General features: G+C 35.6%; 1 protein-coding gene and 1 pseudogene across 2 annotated transcripts; one reads left to right on the top strand and one right to left on the bottom strand.

Annotated features, from left to right (window-relative positions):
* Positions 1 to 35: 35 nt before the first annotated feature.
* LOC306876248 (DDB1- and CUL4-associated factor 17) lies at positions 36 to 10,135 on the bottom strand. Its single transcript, XM_079427264.1, has 14 exons — positions 9,462 to 10,135; positions 9,223 to 9,326; positions 8,745 to 8,835; positions 8,517 to 8,653; positions 8,228 to 8,306; positions 6,646 to 6,735; positions 6,436 to 6,543; positions 6,251 to 6,347; positions 4,155 to 4,297; positions 3,447 to 3,556; positions 3,159 to 3,246; positions 2,901 to 2,981; positions 587 to 742; positions 36 to 499 (listed from the first exon to the last, which is right to left on the bottom strand). Exons 1-14 carry the CDS (start codon positions 9,633 to 9,635, stop codon positions 380 to 382), a joined length of 1,578 nt encoding a protein of 525 aa, XP_079283390.1. The 5' UTR covers positions 9,636 to 10,135; the 3' UTR covers positions 36 to 379.
* LOC306876386 (tRNA N(3)-cytidine methyltransferase METTL2-like) lies at positions 9,611 to 17,553 on the top strand (annotated as a pseudogene). The gene is made up of 10 exons: positions 9,611 to 9,697; positions 10,275 to 10,426; positions 11,598 to 11,689; positions 11,790 to 12,035; positions 12,150 to 12,199; positions 13,133 to 13,193; positions 14,740 to 14,879; positions 16,191 to 16,295; positions 17,216 to 17,281; positions 17,404 to 17,553. The product of its transcript is annotated as a tRNA N(3)-cytidine methyltransferase METTL2-like (transcript).
* The last annotated feature ends 2,057 nt before the right edge of the window (positions 17,554 to 19,610 follow it).

Here is a 19,610-nt window from a genome sequence, read left to right on the forward strand (position 1 = left end):
GGGACAGAGACTTCTTTCTTTTCCTTTTTTTTATTCCAACACAATTTTGTAACCAACCACATTAAACTTATGCAACATCACTAGTTTCACAACTATGACAAGAGAGTATTTGTCACAAACTAGTCTTTATTAGTAAAGTTATGAGTAAATAAAATAAAATGACTAAATAGAAAATTCTTTCAAGTTAAATTCCATCAACATATGTGTTTGTCCAGGCTCGTTATTTTTCAATCCAAATGACAGTGTGAAAGATCCATCTATTTACAAACAAATATCTCAAAAATTCACATTGAAAAATCGAATGATATGTTTTGTTTTGTTTTTGAGAAACGCACTATAGTTCATTGGCAATCATCACATACAGGAATATGAAATGTGCTCATGGTTCATCTGAAGCTCGTCTCTTCATTTTATAAACATGGCAGCAGAATGAGTTATTTTTCTCCTGGACAGTGTGAATAATCGTGTCTCTATCAAAGTAAATCTCGTGACTGTAGGTCTGGAAAACAAAGCACAGTTGGTGTTGGGTTATGACAGATAGAGAGAATGATATCTAAAAACAGAGGCATTCGTTTAAATGTCATACCACATCCCATGGCTCTTTTAGAGGAACTCTCTTCATTAAAACCCCCGTCTTATTGTCATGTAGCTGTAGATGGGCCTGTCCTTCATCTTCAGCGTGAGTGATGTCTACCACAGCCAACAGATCAAGTTCATCTTCATACTTCACCATTCTGAATGTCTAGATAAGACCGTCAAGTTACTACATGTAAACGTCACAGTATAAAACATAACAGACTCAATCAGCCACCTCTGTGTTTGATTCTATGCATTATTCCACTACATTATTTAAAAATTAAAGAGTTTGCCACATAAGAACAGTGATAGTTCAGGTAAAAATTAACATTTTGTCATCATTTACTCACCATCATGTTCCTATATTGTATGCATGCAGGTAACGTTGGACATACTACATATCAAGCTTCATATAAAGAGCTGGGAGATAATATAGCGAGGCAGTTGAAATTTGCTAAATAGTATTTCACTTTATGTAAGTGCACTGTATGCATAAGAATAAAGTTGAATATAATATACACCCAACTTTATATATAAAGCTGCCTAATAGTTTAGATTTCTGCAACTATATAACCAAAAAAATTATCAAAACCTTCTAACCTGTGGAACAAAAGACATGTTCATATAGTGAAAGCATAGGATACACTGATCAAGAAGGATTAAAGGTGCCATAGAATGCATTGATACGATATTTTAAATTGTTCTCTGATATCTACAAAAATTCTCCAGAAAGGGTTTTACATGTCCATCTACAACCCTAGGATTTGTGCCTAGAATGAAATGGTATGTTATTACCTTATTTGGAAGGGTCATGAATAATAACGTTGAGCTCTGCTCTGATTGGCTGTTTCACAGTGTGGCTCAATGTTAAGCTCTGATTGGCTGTTTCACAGTGTGGCTCAATGTTAAGCTCTGATTGGCTGTTTCACAGTGCTGCTCATTTCAGTAGCTCACACAGCAGGAAGGAAAAACAGGGAAATTATATATTTCAATACTTTCTCTCGCAGTTATATCATTAGGTAATTATACTATATATAAAATGCGGGCATCAGGGAGCCACTATTAATATGCGGGTTCATTGAAACTGCAAGATCGCTTTTTACTTTCACTTTCGAGATTTGCGATCGCACATGCTCTGTGTAAACTACAGCGGCACTACTTACCACACATTTTACAAGATCAAATGCTAGTCAGTGGTGCTCGGGATCTGTAAATCATTCGCCATCATCCTCAGTCATCTCTCCTTACTCTGTTTATATGGTAAGTGAAATCTTATACTGTAATGTAACAAGCAACCCCTAACAAGAAGCTAACCATGTCCCTTAAATGGCTCGCGTTATTTCATTAGAACGCGTTATTTGTTTTCCATGCCTTTCTGAATACAGACACCAACCCATCCCTGCACATCACATCCCCTGCACAGAGTGGAACATAACATTTATTTCCATGATCTGCCATTTTCGCTGTTGTTTCCTCATAACACCTCATCAGAACTTCTGATGATTCGGCTGTGCAGGTTCGGCTGGCGGCTGGCCTAGAACATGGGCGGGTATATGCAAATGTTAGGGGCGTAACTATTAGTGATCCCGACTGTAACGTCACAGTCGGTGTTATGTTCGGATTCGCCTATTTTTCAGTGGTCTTTTGCTTGCAAGAGATTTACATAAGGAGGAGGAAACAATGGTGTTTGAGGCTCACGGTAGGGCTGCACTATATATTGCATGCGATTGTCATGCGTATCTCATCAGTAAAGCCGGTTCTGTGATTAATAATAAATCTTCATCACGTGCATTCAGTAATACACAGCGGCATTTAATACACAGAGGGTAGTTCTCTGACAAGCTACGCATTTCGCGCTCATAATCGCAGATGAATCGCCTGTGATAATGAACGTGATATTGAGTAAGTAGCTTGTCTGAGATGTGGGGTAAAAGGCCCCTCATGCCACCTCATACATTTATAAGATTTTAAACAAAATAAACAACTTGAATGATTTATTTTCACACAAAATCTGTTTCTCCATTAATGTTCAATACAACATATATTTTTTTCTGCAATTATACATTTTAGGCGCAGCGAATAGCACATTTTTTCTTAAGGTGGGCCTTTAGCCTATCAGTTTGGAACGATATTAGGGTGAGTAAATGTTTTCATTTTTGGGTGAACTATTCCTTTGAGTGCCACAAAAAACTCATTAAGTTCTTTAGAATTCCAAATATGCTCTGGTGCTTTAAAAAAAGATCAGCAGTTCCTGATAAGAATAGGGATCTTGTTTGCACCAACTTTCTAACAAAGAACTATTGAAGAACCGTGATTTGCTGTACCTCCTGCGCAGGGTCATCGTCTAACAACTGGAATCTCCTTTTCACTGCCCGGCCAGAAGACGTCACAATCACCTGAGGGGCCTGTAGGAAAGAAGAACAACTGCTTACAAACCACCCTCCTATGCAATAATGTTCTTGTAGTAATACATCTCAGCTGGTATTTCTGCTGAGTTTAAAAATGAAAAAGTTGTAGTATTGATATTTCTATAATATCCCATTGTTATTACAGCTGATAATGAACCCATAGACAACGTTTACTCTATTGTCACGAGCAGCGGTGATGGAGAAGTCCGTGAATATCTCATACTTCCAGTCACATCCTGTTTCAGCCATAATCTTCAGAACACTGTAAAAGAGAAAATTGAAAAATTGGTCGTTTATCTACATGGTTTCTATGGTACATAACTAAAAACAATACTGGTCATGGTTTCTCATGCACTTATTTATCCTTGTTCAAGGACATTGTTTATAATAAGTCTCCAGTTATATAAAACTATTCAATGTGCCGCTTTGTCTTTAGCCATATATAATAAGTATTATGCTCACTTTATTGTGCTGGGCCCAGCATGTACAATTCGACCCGAATCATCTGGGTGAAAAAAAATCCAGTCTGCTTCCAGAGAGTCACATTTCATGTCCTGGACGCCGTTCTTAGCCTGATGTACAGATGACAGATTACTTGATTAGACATACTTGCATATCCAACTTCATATATAGAGCTGGGTGATAATATAGTCACATTTTGCAATAAAAAAATAAAAATAAAATAAAAAAATCGGGCAGCTGATATTTGCTATATAGTATATATCTCTTTATGTGAGTGTACTGTATGTACACATATAAAGTTGAATATAATTCACACCCAAGTTTATATACAGAGCTGCGTGATAATGGTTTTCTGCAATGATATAACCAAGAAAAACTTTAATTAAATGCCACTTATGTCAATTATTGAAGATAAGTATAGCACCAATGGTTATTTTAGTACCAAAGTCTCAAAACATTCATCGATTTACTGTGTAATAATTTTATAAGCAACATAAGAGATAAACCTAATATCATTTGTCTAGCCTCGCCTCGAGAGTTTAATATTATATCTACCACAATAGATAAGAATTTTAACTAAAATGCAACAGGCAGGTAACAGACACAAATTAATTCTCACTGCATGTCAACACTCTAAATATATTGCAGCTTGGCTTTTTTTGTAGGACTGATTTTCCAAAGAATATCTGCAGGAATGAGAGTATTCACCAGTGCCCCGTCTGTTATAGAGCAGATATGATGGGTTCCAATGTGTCTCTTGTGGTTGGGGGTGTAGATGTAGTGCCAGGGATGACCTCCGATCTGAACCCCGTTCTCAAAGTATGACATCTCAAACAATACGGGAGGACACTCTGTAGAGAGAAGTATTGACAACTGACATGAAAACATTACGTTTTTTTCTGTAACTGTCACACCATCTACACAACACCGAAACATAAATTCAGAAGCACTCTACAAAATCTTCTCATACTTGAAGGTAATGTGTAATTGTTTTTTATTTTTTTCTTAACTTACTCATAAAGAGTCAATTACAAGTAAGCCATTCTTCAACTGATTCCCTTTAGAAAGTGTAAATATTAGGAAGCACATCATGCACATATATTTTGACATTGTTCAAAGATGAATAGTTTTTGGGAAGTTAATTTGTCTTACACAAGTGTGTATGGATAAAATGTATTGCAAATTGTATGTGTTTTTCTTCGTAATCTTCTCTATTGCTCTTAACAAGAGTAACAAAATAGAAAGTGGAAACAATATAGCACTGTTGCACTAACCATTGTCAGTTTTTCACCATCAATTACACATTTCATCTCTACACCTGCCTGCAGCTTTCTTCAGCAAGGGTTCATAGTACACACTGAGGTGACTAATGAAAAAAGTAGGGAAATAATTGGATATTCAAGCAGAATTTAGAAGTCACTGGAATAGCCAAAAATAGTAACCTGTAACTTGACCTACAATTATATTCCATAGATAAAGGTCACCTAAAGTGATGTTTTTACAGGCTCGGTTTTGTACAAAGATTTTAAGATGTATCATATAGTGTTTGTAATCATGAACTACAGGAAAACTAAGGTAGGAAAATGAGTTTTTAGGCTCATGTTATGACCTTGGACTGCCGCTTACGCTGAAGTCACAGTGCATTGTTCTTGATCAAAATTGACCCGATTAACATTAAAAATAACAAATTTCACCATAAAATCATGTAGCTTAAGTGATGTGTTTCGTGTTTCACAGTCACCATATGAAAAAATAAAATGCACAAAAACACATCACTTCCACGAGTTATTGCCCAAACTTCAAAGGTCTGTTAAACTAATAAAATTAGAGGCATTTGTTAGCTTTAATATTACTTTTTCAATTCAATTATTCAATCCAATTACACTTTATTGTTGGAATTCTTTCAAAAATTTCTTGGATCTCACAGCGTGTGTCTCATATCAATTCACATCGATAATTACTAAACAAACAATACTATAGACGCACCTTAATACAAAAAACAACCGTATATACATAAACACACGGCTACAGTGCATTTGAATAGTGAGTCCTTTCTATTCTTTTCCTTCCTAGGTCTATTTGAACCCCAATTCTGATTTATTAATTTTACAGACTGATATACCAAAGATTTATATAACATAGCCTACTCTAATCCAACTCTAAGCCTTCTGTTAGATGGCAAAAATTAATATTCCTCATACAAAATGTGCGAAGGGTCAGACATATTTTTTCCTGACAGGGTCGGCAATTTTTTCGTATACATCTTGAAAACTTGGCTCAAGTTTATCGTGTAAACTACCTATATATATATATATGTTATTTACATATTTGTTTGGGACAGAGGGGGGGACACGGTTGCATCACAGAGTATGCTGGCCATATCATGCATCAACGCACATGGAACACAGTGTTCGGAGGAGAACGCTGGAAAATATTACAGAATGACGATACTCGTCTGTATTGCAGTAAACGCCGCGGTTCTGGTTCGCGGGACAAACGCTGCCAGTATGCGCTGCTCACTTTAGTTGCAACTCACGCTTGCGGTATGAAACGGACGTTACAAACAGATTGTGATTTTAAATGTCACATTTTTAAACATTTGGGTGAATCTCACAAACCTGTCAAGAATATTTCACTTTAAATTCTAAAGAAAGAGATACGAAATTATATTTTGCATTAACAGAAATCACCCATTTAAGGTTTGATACTTGATATGTTCAGCTTTATTTTACAAAGAGTGGAGGTTACTACAGTTTTAGTGTTTTCTTTCTTTTTTAACTGTGTATAAGATACCAGACACCCACCATGAATGTGAATGTTGACCGGAATACCATATGGAGCTTCTCCCACAATTCCTTTCAGCTCCTGCTGCTGTCCCAAAGCCAACTCCTCATTTCTAAACTGAAGTGAAAAGAACACATATGATATAATTACCGAACAACATACCAATAAATCAAATAATCATAAAAAACAATAACGCTTCCATTACCTTATTAACAATGTACTCCAAACTGTAAAGTTTGACGTGTTTTGAGCTGTGTGATACGGCTAACACTCCCTGTGACAGCAGCACATCCACAGCAGTCTTACCAAACACCTGAACATAACACAGGCCACTTAGACGGATTCATTCAACTAACAATGCTCAACCTTTCAATAAAAAAACAGATGTATTTGAATGTGGTAATACAGATATTACTTTTTTATTTATCTCCAGCATTCCTACAAGCTCCAGTGGAAAGACTTGGAAAACGGCCACACGCATGAGGATGTTATTATCAACACCAGCCTGAGAGAGAAAGAGAGAGAGATTTGTTTTTCTTATTATTTTCAAGCATCTTTATTTAACAAAAAAGTGACTCACATAAAATCAATTTTTCACAAATTTTAAAACCTTTTATAAAAAGAGTGAAAAATGGAGTTCATTTTCAATAACAGAACTAGGGCCGGGACTCGATTAAAAAAAAAATCTAATTAATTAGAGGCTTTGTAATTAATTAATCGAAATTAATCACATATAAATATTTGACCTGAGAACAGTGAGAAGTAAGTTTTTTCATATGGATTTTTAAATTTCCCATCCACAGGGCCAACCAAAGCGGTCTCATCAGCTTCTTTGTCCATGTTCACTGTGGTTTGTTTTTGTCTGAACGCTAGTTGGTGCTCCAGTATAATCGGTCCGCCGAAACTCATCCAGTGAGAAACGTTCTGCGGTATTCTTTCAAAAATATTTAAAGAGTCCATAGCTTTGTAAAAACGAAAATCAATTAAAAGCCTTGATTTGATCATCAGTGAGAGAGACCCAACTGCATATTTACATTTAGTCATTTTGCAGATGCTTTTATCCGAAGCATATGGTGCAAGTAGAATGCAGATATTAAAGCTGCAAGCAGCGATGAAAGGGCCCTCACACCCGGGCTCACCATCACCTGGTGGCTTTAGTAAAACAGCAAATGGTGATCAATATGCATTTAAAGTGGTAAATATATAAGGAATATGTCAAATTCATTTATATGTGCCAAACTTCCTGCTCCCAGCTGGTGGTGCTATGACTATAACTGGATATTGGCATGTAGATGTCTTCAGGAAAGCATTTTTATCAAACATATGAAGTTTGGTGCAGATTGAGCATAGTATGTTTGAGTTAGTATAAAGCATGACGTATCCTATTGCCAACAGGTGGCGCTATAATTATAACTGAATATTGGCCTTTAGATGTCTTTAGGCCAGTACTTTTACTAAACATATGAAGTTTGGTGCAGATTGGACATTGCATGTTTAAGTTAGTGTAAAACAAGATATTTCCTGTTGAGGCCAGTGAGAGTGTGTCCCAGTACTGGGGTTGCAAGAGTTAGTGCACTCTCAGGGCTGGGTTGCGGCTGGAAGGGCATCTGGCGTAAAACGTGCCAAATCAGTTGTGCGGATCACTCCGCTGTGGCGACCCCTGATAAAGGGAGCACGCCGAAGGAAGAGAGAGAGATGTGTTCAGGCCAGGACTCTTATCAAACGTGAAGTTTGGGGCAGATTGGATATTGTATGTCTGAGTTATAGCAACTTCCTTTTTCATGGTGAAACATCGAAATTTGTCAGGCCGCCACAGATGTATTGGAATGAGAATTTAAAAAATTTATTTAACATCGCAAAGGCCTTTAGATTACACTGACCAACGTTGGTGTTTATCTGAATAAATCTCTAGGAGGAGTTTGTTAAATTACAACCACTGAAAATGGCAAAAATGACACAAATTTTGCCATAAGCCCCAGGCCCCAGTAAACTCTGACCTGTCGTTCCAGAGTCGTCTGTTTGCTCTGGACGGATTTGACATAAAATGTCTCCTGTGAGGAGTCCCAACCTAAAGATCTGTTAACAAACTCATATTAGTATGACAAAAACTCATCCCAGCATACAATTTGTCAAAAGTCAGTTCAGATACGTTGATGAGATTACTGCTTTTGTCGAAAATATAACATGACACAAAATGCTGCTTGTTATCATTAAAGTTATTACCACTACTTCATTTTGTTACTACAGTTAAATCTAGACAGACAGACAGATAGACAGATAGATAACCTGAATTTGAAATGCGAGGAGAGGTAGACCCGCTCTAGTGTTTTTCCTGTGTCAGCTGAGAGTCGATATAACCAGTTATGAGCTGTCAGGACCAGCAGACATGATTTCTGGTCTGAAGCATTTGGCAGAACTTTGTCCTGCAAAAATATCAGATACATATGAAGTTAAAAGGGAAATTTATTTTCCATATGCAAATGTGAATGATGTGCAGCAGCTGATCAAACTCACTAGAGGACACTGGCATAATAAAGCATCTTCAATCTTCTCCGTTTTGGGAGCTTTGGGAAGCTCATACAGCTGCTCTGGCTCAGGCAAAAGGCTGTGATTTTTAAGAAATGTGAACCACATTAATAGATGTCATACTGTAGCATCACCCAAAATGATCATTAACACTTTACAATAAGGTGTAATTTGATAACGTTATTTAATGTATTAACTAACATGAACAAACAATGAACAGTATACTTTTCCAGAATTTAATAACCTTTGTTAATGTTCAGTTCACAGCGCATTAACTGATGTTAAAAGACAACTTTTGAACTTAAAATATTTATTAGTAAATGCAAACATTGACCAAGATTAATAAATGCTGTAGAAGTATTGCACATATTTAGTTCATGTTAACTAATGAAATCTTATTGTAAAGTGTTACCAATTTCTAAAAATATCTACCAGTCTTAATGTAATATCAGATTATATAGTTTACCTGCTGTAACAACACCTGTAATTATCAAAGTATATCCGTCCACTTTCATAGGCGATGAGGGACTTGGAAGTCTTGCTCCAAACCTTTGTGAATTCTGCACCATCCTATAAAGTCATGACATAAATGTGACTCTGGACCACAAAACCAGTCATAAGTAGCACGGGTATATTTGTAGCAATAGCCAACAGCATGGGTCAAAATGATTGATTATTGATTAAAATTATTATTGCAATACTTACTTGGAGAATGATGTTTCTCAGGATTTTAAGATTTGCTCCCAATAATCTGCCAGTGTCATTGGCGCAGGATCCACTCGATCTTGAAGCCAGGAGATCACAGCTGTTTTTACTGGTGCGCGTGCACGCACATGGAGACGGGAGCGCGCACATAGGGGAAGAAACTTCTCGCGCCATTCACATAAAACATACAGACTAACACAAAACTAAGCGGAATAATCTTCGGAAATAACACCCAAGTAAGTGCTGGGTGAAGTCAACTCTATGCAGACTGTGCAATCATTTTAGCGTCGCTCAAGTTCATATTAACGTTAGTGTTATCCAAACCACAACAGTTAACATTAACGAATATACTGGATATAACATCTGCGTTATGACTTACATAAGTAAAATATAAGCAGATACATTAATTCATCTGGCTCTTATTATAATTAAACGTGTGTTTAATTATAATAAGAGTAAAACTGCAAATATTTGCTATTAAGCTAACTGCTAACATTTCCATTGTTTACATAAAACATCATATCAAGCATTTTCAAAACGTGTTAAAACCATAAAATATATTCGCATGATAATCTTACAATTGTCTCCCTCTAGTAGTAATTTTTATGCTTGCTTTGATATACTTTGCTGCTCACATGTTTACAAAAACTTCCGGGTGTGCGTCATCTGAAGGCGCGCGGTCGCTGTTTCCGGCTGGGATATGTAGTTCAATACATAGACATAGATATATCTATGGTTCAGTACCTCACAGTAGTATGTAGTGTTGTGTTAACTGTTTTTGTAATGATCATAATGACTAACTGACGTTCTCAGATGAGTGTGGAGAGATGAGGGGCTTCTTGAGGCTGATTGTCTGTGCTGTGAGCTGCATTCCCCGCAGGCTGTGCAGTGGAGGAGGAAGATCACCTGTGCAGTGGAGGAAGAATCCTCTCCAACCCTGATCACATCTTCCAGCATAACATGTGGTACAGATCATTGATTCGTTGGAAAACGTGAAATATATTGTATAATTATATATTATATTGCAGGCTATTTTAAGCGGACAGGGGGAAAAAATAGAAACGAAAAGTTGATTAGCAAGAAATTATATACAGTCAAACCAAAATTTATTCAGACACCTTCAACATTTCTCACATTATCACAGTTTATTTGCTATAGTTTAGAAAATGAAAATAAAATATGACAAGAATTATGTCAGAACAAATTCATCTTGATAATATCAGATAACTTTGATAGAAAGGTATGCAATGAATTCGGTTGAATAGCTGTCAGCTGTTAAATTTAAATACACAATTAGATAATACCAATTTAGGTCAACCAATTACCAAGCAATGCTTAATTTTGTTCAGTCTGTTGAGTAAAAAGGTCACATTAGCAGTTAAAGAAAACACACTTAAGCAAAACATGGTCAGGTCAAAGTGTCTGAATATTTTTTAGTCCCAAATTTGCATTCATTTTACTGGTAATACTCTGTATGAAGAATTTTTGGGTATAATATTTCACAGTTAACTTTATTTTGCTATCCTCACTTACATAAATGAACTATAGTGTCCTGCACCCACTAATAAAAAATAAATATATTAAAATTAATAATAATATCTTGTGTCTGAATATTTTTTTATTTGTCTGTATAAATCTACAATACATACAATTTACTGTAAAATAATGATGTTGAAAAATGTGCATTATTATAAGAAACATTATTAGGTTATTTAAAGTTGTTTGTCAACTACAATAAAATAAAAATAGATTTAAGCTCATGTCAATTGCTTGGTAAAAATAAACAAGCCTTTTGCCGTAGACAATTAAAATTTATATGCATGGCAAATAAAATGTTTTATTAATAGATTTATTAATGCATGTTGCTTTTTACAATAGACATTGTTCCAACAGCTTTACAGAAATAAAAAAAACAAACAACAACAAAAAATCTTTTAGATTTTTATTGCATTTTACAAAATGTCCAAAATGTTTTTTTGAAATTGGGATTGTAAAGAAAGAAGAAGAAGAAAAAAGACGAAATCAGCTCTCAGACAGGAAACAACTCCCATTGTTCACTTAAAGGAGCCGGCTCATAGAGACGCATCACTAACAGTGAGTAAAAATAAAATAAAATAAACCTGTGCTGTGCTCCAGGGATCATGTGCAGTGGACAGAGGAGGAGACTGAGAAAGCCCGGCAAAAAGCAGAGGAGAACTCTAAAGAGACGATTCCTGTAGAAGAGCAATGTAAGGATTCAAAACCCTACTCTCAGTTATGTGTCAAAACATGCCACCTTTGCCAGCTTTTTTTCTAGTTTTGATGCCTTGTTGTTTTCTCTCCCATCAGCTAAATATGACAGAGAAGGCCATAAGTATTGGGACCGATTTTATGAGATGCACCAGAGGAAGTTCTTCAAAAACCTTGATTGAATTCCCAGAGCTTCTCCCTCCAGACGCAGCAGGGATGTGCAGCCCGGAACAGGAGCAGGGCAGTGGGGTGGACTCATGCTCAGAGCAGCAGCCCTGCGCTTCCAGTACATTAACCAGTCTGAACGCATTCCCTGGACAGCATGCTGCTTTCAGGATTCTAGAGGTATTACAGCCTCCATTCAGTCACTCACAAACAATTTATTTATTGCCACAATCATTTGTGCTGTGTTAAATAATTTAGGTTTGGGATTCTATTTTGCACTGATTTTTTTTGCAGGTGGGCTGTGGTGGATGTACCAGTGTGTTTCCCATCATCAGCACCATCAGGTAAGAGCGTCGTCTTCATAGTGTTGTTTCCTCAGAAGACAAATCTCATTTTTATTACTAAAAGAAGGCATGTAGAAGTTTGTCTATCAATTACCCTAGCAAATGACTAAAAGCAGCATAAAGTACACTGTTCAAATTGTGTGGGGTCAGTACAATTTGAGAAAAATGTTTTGAAAGAAATCCCTGCTTGCCAAGGGATCAAAAATACAGTAAAAACAGTAATATTGTCTTCTATTTGAATGTACTTTCAGCAACATTACTCCAGTCGTCAGTGTTACATGATCCAAATAGAAACTTCTTTAAATGCAAGGATGCTTTAAATTGATCAAACGTGATAGTACAGACATTTATAATGTTACACAATATTTCTATTTCAGATAGAAGCTGTTCCTCTGAACTTTCTATTCATCAAAGGAACCTGAAAAAATTATACTCTTTTCAACATAATAATAATAATAAAGATTTTTGAGCAGCAAATCAGAATATTAGAATGATTTCATGTGACAGGAATAATGATGCTAAAAATTCAGCTTTGAAATCACAGGACTAAATTACATTTTAAAATATATTCAAATAGAAAACAGTTATTTTAAATAGTAAAAATATTTCAGAATTTTACTGTTTTTGTTGTACATTGCATCAAATCAATGCAGTCTTGCTGAGCAGAAGAGGCTTACTGTTCAAAAACTTTTGACTGGTGGTGTATTGGGTAAATATTTGTATAATAAACAGGATATTGTACAGTCAGTAATGTTCAGGTCATTATCATTCGCAAAACAGACTGTAACAGAATGATCAGGACACAAAGCGGAGGCTGATTGTATATTACCCCATACATATTAAATTCTGAGATAAGGAAATGAAAATCAGAAAGTTGTAATAGAAACTCCTATTGGGAGTAACAAGTAAGCAGGTGTATTTGTGTATTTCTAGGGGCAGTAAGGCGTTTCTATACTGCTGTGACTTCTCATCTCGAGCTATTGAGCTCATCCAGGTAAATGACAGTCACGTGTCTCTGCTCCTCAGTGCATAATTATACCTGCCACCTTTGCATCAAACAGAGCCCACACACATCCCAGATTTACATTAGTGAAAGCCTTTGAGAATGGATAAAGATTGGGAGGGCAACATATCCTCTTCATTCATATTAATGACGGCTGATCAGTCGTGTGGGAGTTTGGCTCTGTCTCCTGGTGCTTGATGCTTTTTGGTATGCAGAGACCTTCATCAAATGCCAACAGCAGAACATATTGAATAGTGGGGGAAGTGACATCCACAGCATGCCAATGGCAGCATTTCTATTCCATCAATATACAGTATGCTTGATTTTGAGAAAAAATTAATTCTGCTTTAAAAACTGTACTCATGTACTAATATTTTAACATTTAGTGAAGAAGTCCAAGTCAAAAGAGCCCACCCAGGGTCTCTGTGATATCCAGGACCATATGATTTGCATGCCTCCTTTAATATAGACTACCATTCCAAAGTTTAGGCATTTTAGATAAGAAATAAAAAATTAATTGAGCAAGGACAGCTTCAATTTGTCAAATTTATCAAAGTAAAGTGAAGACTTAGAATTTAAAAAATTAAATCATTTTCTCTTTAATTTCACAGTATCTCAAAAATAATAAGCAGTACAACTTTTTTCAATATTAATAATAATAATACAAATAGTGTCTTGGAGTTTTTTAAAATATGTTCAAAAGAAAACAGTTGTAATAATATTTCACAATATTACAGTTGTACTGTATTTTTAATCAGTTATATGAAGCCATGTAAGCTTAAAAGACCTGAGATGACTGAGTGGCCTGTTATAGTTTTGATTATGTTGCTGATGTGCTAAATCAAGAGTAATTTATGGAAATTAAATTGAATCTAAATTTTTTTTGTTTTTTTTGGGTAAAACAAGCATTTCATTTATTTAACACCATTTCTCGTTGCTAAAAATATCTAGTTGAATGAATATTTAACATAGAAATATAACATATTTTTCTTAAATATATACACAATACATAACAAATATACACAGTACACACACATATATTATGTAAACAAAAACTTTTATTTTGGATGCGATTTGACAGCACTAATATATATATATATATATATATATATATATATATATAATTTGAAGTACTGTTGTATATTTTATGCTAGTACTGAATTTAATTCATACTAGTTTTAATTTGAATAACATTTTTTCCATAGGCTTAATTTTGATTTGTTTATTTATTTATTCATACATTCATTCATTTATTTATTTTTATTCTGGGCTGAAATATGACATGGGCATTTCATTGTGGGTTTCGCCCTAAACGTAATTTTATTTAGTGTATTCAAAATGTAACTAAAGCAACTCGCATGTCATTATCATTCCCAAGTGTCCTCTGCTTTCATATTAAAATGAATGGAACTCCTAACATTTGTTAATTGTATTCGCATGATAAAATGTCCACAGTATAATTCCATGAAGGCAAAATCTAACATGCTTCACTAAAACTAGTCATATGAGGACAGTTGTGCATGTTTTCCCCTTGCAGGAGCATCTAGACTATGACCCTGCAGTGTGTCATGCATTTGTGCAGGACATTTGTGACACAACGTCCCCGTTTCCCTTCCCCCCTGAGAGTCTGGACATTATTCTAGTGGTCTTTGTGCTCTCTGCCATCCACCCAGCACGGTAATAAAGGTCATATACTCTCACACACACATTAATTATGTTAACACTGTAACACACTTGCCCTGTCTGTTTATTTGACCAGTATCCGCAGCGTCCATTACTGCTGTCTCGCTTCCAGCTTAACTTTATGTTATGTCCTTCACTCAAATCTACCTATTGCAACATGTATTTAATAGCTTTAAATGAATGAATATGCTTTTATTTGATCATTCAAACCACTTATTTTTTTAATATTATTATTTTTTATATTTACATCAATCCAGTCCAAAAATGTTGAACATGATGAAGTTCATATAACACAAAGTTAATTCTTGGACTCATTTCTCTCAGACTCAGTGGCTGAAGTATGGCCAGCATTGTAGCTCCAGAAGTTATCTAAGATATCCTCAAACATAAACATGATCTTAATGGCTCTTTAGCAGTGTTATGGAAAATTGTGTGTTTGAGATGGTCAGTTTACATACGTTACCACCGCTCTGGAGTATTTATGATATTGTTTTTCCAGGTGAAACAAGTACAAACATGAACCCTTTGAATAAGCTCAAATTGCCTGCACTTGTACTCATAGTTAACAATGTCTCTAGCCTCTCTTCTGTTTGTTGAACTAATGTTTCCACTGACGTTTCCTCATCAGATTCACAGATAAATCATAGAGTTTTATACATCAAATGTTCAGTATTGAATCTGGAGGCCTTGTTTAAGTTATTTGTACAGTGTACTTTTTTACAGGTTCAGTCCCCCGATAGTAACCATGGGCTGAAGTGCCTTCAACAAGATTTCATGGGGAACATGTCTGGCATTATTGAAAAAATCTGGACACAGTACACATAATTGCCAGGGAACTGCCAGGTTTTTCGCATGAACATCTGCATCAGTGTTAAAACTAAAAACTAGAACCATTAAAAAGGTGGTAATTGAATAAAATAAACTTTAACTGAAATTAAATAACATATAAAAATGACCTTAAAAAAGTACCGTCATTTAGTTGATGTATTAAAATAACTAAAGCTAAAACTGAAATAAAATTAATAAAAATATAAAAAAAATGATAAAAACACAACAAAATGATTAAAACTGTGACTAAAACTAAAATCAAATAAAATATACGAATTAAAACTAATTCAAAAATGTATAATTGTATCTCAGTTGTGTTAAATATCATAAAAATGTGTCCATACAAATTATATGAATAAATTGTTGTTATATTCAAACTCATCTGACATCACATGATAGCTTTATAACCTCTCTGTTATTAATAAAAGATTAACCTGCTTAAAACACTTCTAACCCTTCTGGTTTCCTCCGGCATAGCTCAAGGTGTGGTGAAGGGTTAGGCTGGATTCCTGAAGCAGGGTGGAATCATGCTGTTCAAAGACTACGGCAGATACGATCTGTCACAACTAAGATTTAAAAAAGGTGATTGTCTCTGGATTCTTTAAGCTCTGGGGCAGTCTTTTCATTTAGTTTGTATGTCAGCTGTGAAAACCTAGATACAGAGATCCTTCTTTGTGTATTCTATTTAAAATGCACCTTCAACAAATGACATTGTATAAAGGTGTACAGTACATACACACTCAGAATTGCTACATTAGCATTTTGACTTGTCTCATGTACCTCTTCAGCTACAGCATGGTGTTTAATTAAGTCGTGACGTATTGTCAAGTATGGTGACCCATACTCGAAATTGGTGCTCTGCGTTTAACCCATCCAAGTGCACACACACAGCAGTGAGTAGTGAACAAATGCACACACACACACACACACACACACCGTGAACACACACCCGGAGCAGTGGGCAGCCATGCTGCAGCGCCCGGGGAGCAGTTGGGGGTTCGGTGCCTTGCTCAAGGGCACCTCAGTCGTGGTATTGAGGGTGGAGAGAGCGCTGGACATTCCCTCCCCCCACCTACAATTCCTGCCGGCCGGGGACTCGAACTCGCAACCTTTCGATTACGAGTCCGACTCTCTAACCATTAGGCCACGACTTCCCACGACTTCCCAAATGATACCCAGTGTGAATTAACTCACACTGGGTATCATTTAGCATTATAATTAATATTTTTTACAAAGTTCATTATTACAGGGATTCAGTTTTAACTGATGTCCAAATCATCAATACCATCAATATACAGTATGACACATTATTTTTGTTTTCTTTCCGCAAATATTAACTGAAGCCTCTCATTACAGAAAACTATATATATATATATATATATTATTTTTATTATTCGAATCCTTTAGTCCATTCCTATACCTAATATTCTATTCTTTTAATACTGAAACTAGATTGATCGATTCATATCGATTGTATAACCATGCATGACCACTTTCTGCAGGTCAGTGTTTGTCTGAAAACTTCTATACGCGCCAGGATGGAACCTGTGTGTATTTCTTCACAAAAGATAGAACCTTTTCAGACGATTTTTAGATATTGTTAAACTCCTTGCATATTATTTTTGGATTCCATCCAGTTTTTGGCTTGTATATACACCTATTCATGCTGAATGTCCCGATATCTATACAGATGAGGTTCATCATTTGTTTTCTAATGCTGGTTTGGAGGAGCTTCAGAATCTGGAAGACAGAAGACTGCCGGTAAACAGAGGAAAGAAGGTGGTAATGCACAGAGCAAAGCAAATACAGGAAGCCTTATCTGATTTCAGCAGCAGAATGAGATCTGAAAGAACTGGGCCAAGGGCCTTGAACACAAAGACCTATCCAAATTTCAAAGGACATTTCCTTTGTGATAGACTTCAAGTATAGCAAATGATGGCGATATAACATTACAAAAACATCAATAAAGCAATCAATTTTTATGTTTCTTTTAACTTCCCATGTGCCACTATTTGCCTTTGTTAGATTTCAATAAACTGTAATGAATGCATTGTCTTGTAGGACATTATTAGTTAATCAAGTGAATTAACATTACTGGAGTCTTGAAAGTTAACAGTAGTTCTTCTAAAGGTCACTTTAATTAAATACATAATAATTCATCACTAAACGATGTTTGATTTTTTTTTCATAAGATTATTTTGTGTACTGCTGTACTATTTTTGTATTTATTAAAACACTATATGCAAAGTATCCCTTCTCATGGAAATGCCAGTTCACTCCTTGAAACTTGACAGTGTCTAGTGTCTTTGTTCTTCAAACATGTATTTGCTCTGGCTTTTATTGAATGGTTTGTAATATGGCATATTTATGTTTTTATTTGTAATGTTTTACATGTTTGCAATGGCAAATTGATTTTCAAAGAAATAAATTTGTTTAAAAAATTAATTTGACATTTATTTCACAAACATACTTCAGAGTCATAATAATTATTAGATGTGTATCTTATATTCACAATATGCAGTGTTGGGAAGCTTTGCAAATGTAATAGGTTACAGATTACAAGTTACCCTATTTAAAATGTAATAAGTAGTGTAACTATTACAATTACTTTATTAAAGTAATGTACCTGATTACTTTTCTAAATTTCTAATGATGTTTTTTTTCAACTGTTAATCATTTTGAAACATTTAAAGCAGGGTTAACCTTACAAGTAGTGCTCAACAGTGATTACTGTCAGACTTTCAAAATCCTTCATCACTTGAATTAATATTACAAACATTTAATTTTAGAGGCCAGCCAAAATCAGACTTTAGCACCTCTTTTTACTTTGAGATCGTTTTGAAGTAAAATACAAATTTACAAATCATAAGATATAATTTCGATACTGTTTTGGAAATCAAATCTTTGCATAGCTACGACAGGAAAACCCGGCATCTAACAATACTTTAGAAAAAAACTGTTAAAGGTGGGGTTAAAACAGTTAAACGCTTTAGAAAACTGAGTCAGGGCCGAGTACCAAAACAAACTTGTAGCCAATCAGCAGTAAGGGGCGTGTCTACTCATGATATGGCGGAGAGAGCGTTCAGTGAACAGCCGAGCCGAGCGACAGAAAGATAGAGATGGCGGATAAAAAACAAAAGAGGAAAACATCTCAGGAGCGATAAGGCAAGAAGTAGGACCCGTGTAAATATCGGATCAGACTTCCAGCACTGATGAGAACTCAAGGAGCAGAAGGCCTGCGATCGGATGCCGAGGTTGCTTTGTTTCTTCCGGATAAGTGAGTAACACCGTGTCTACACCGGAGGCAGCGAGCCACAACAGCTAAAGTCTGCCTACACTGGACGCGATAAAGCGACTGTTGAAAATCATTTGAAATTTGTGTCAGCACGTAATAAATATAATGCAGCAGCAGTTTTCTGTCTGAGATTTGTCTCGCTGCGCAGCATCCAGTGTAGACAGCATCACTGATTATAATGACTTCTACAGCCTATTTTGACGCCGCTCGCGTCCAGTGTAGACAAGGTGTAACATTGGTTTTGCTTTGTTTCACAGAACTAATCGTTGCCTGGTTGCGTTGGCGACGTATGTGTGGGGTGGAGCTATCAAAATAGGGGCGTGTTTGTTTTGGTGATTTCAAATATCAACATTGGCTTCCAGAAATTGCTTACCCCACCTTTAAGCTTAAAAAAACTAAAATAAAGCATACAAACAGAAAATGTGATACCTGGCGACTTGATATCACATTTAAAGATTAAGTTACATTGGGAACTTTGGTGTCTCATAGTGCAGTCAATGCAATTTGGGAAAGATATGAATTAAATCTGTGTGAAAATATTCAGATGTAACCCCCTTTGTAATATGTAACATTTTCATAAGTAACTGTAATGTAATTACACA

Source organism: Barbus barbus, assembly GCF_936440315.1.
Source record: "Barbus barbus genome assembly, chromosome: 10".
NCBI classification, from domain to species: Eukaryota; Metazoa; Chordata; class Actinopteri; order Cypriniformes; family Cyprinidae; genus Barbus; species Barbus barbus.

Coding starts and splice junctions, on each gene's coding strand:
- LOC306876248 (XM_079427264.1), bottom strand. CDS start 9,635: ATGGCGCGAGAAGTTTCTTCCCCTATGTGCGCGCTCCCGTCTCCATGT. Junction 8,836..9,222: donor TACAGGTGTTGTTACAGCAG/GTAAACTATATA, acceptor TAAAAATCACAG/CCTTTTGCCTGAGCCAGAGC. Junction 8,307..8,516: donor TCCTCGCATTTCAAATTCAG/GTTATCTATCTG, acceptor GTTTGTTAACAG/ATCTTTAGGTTGGGACTCCT.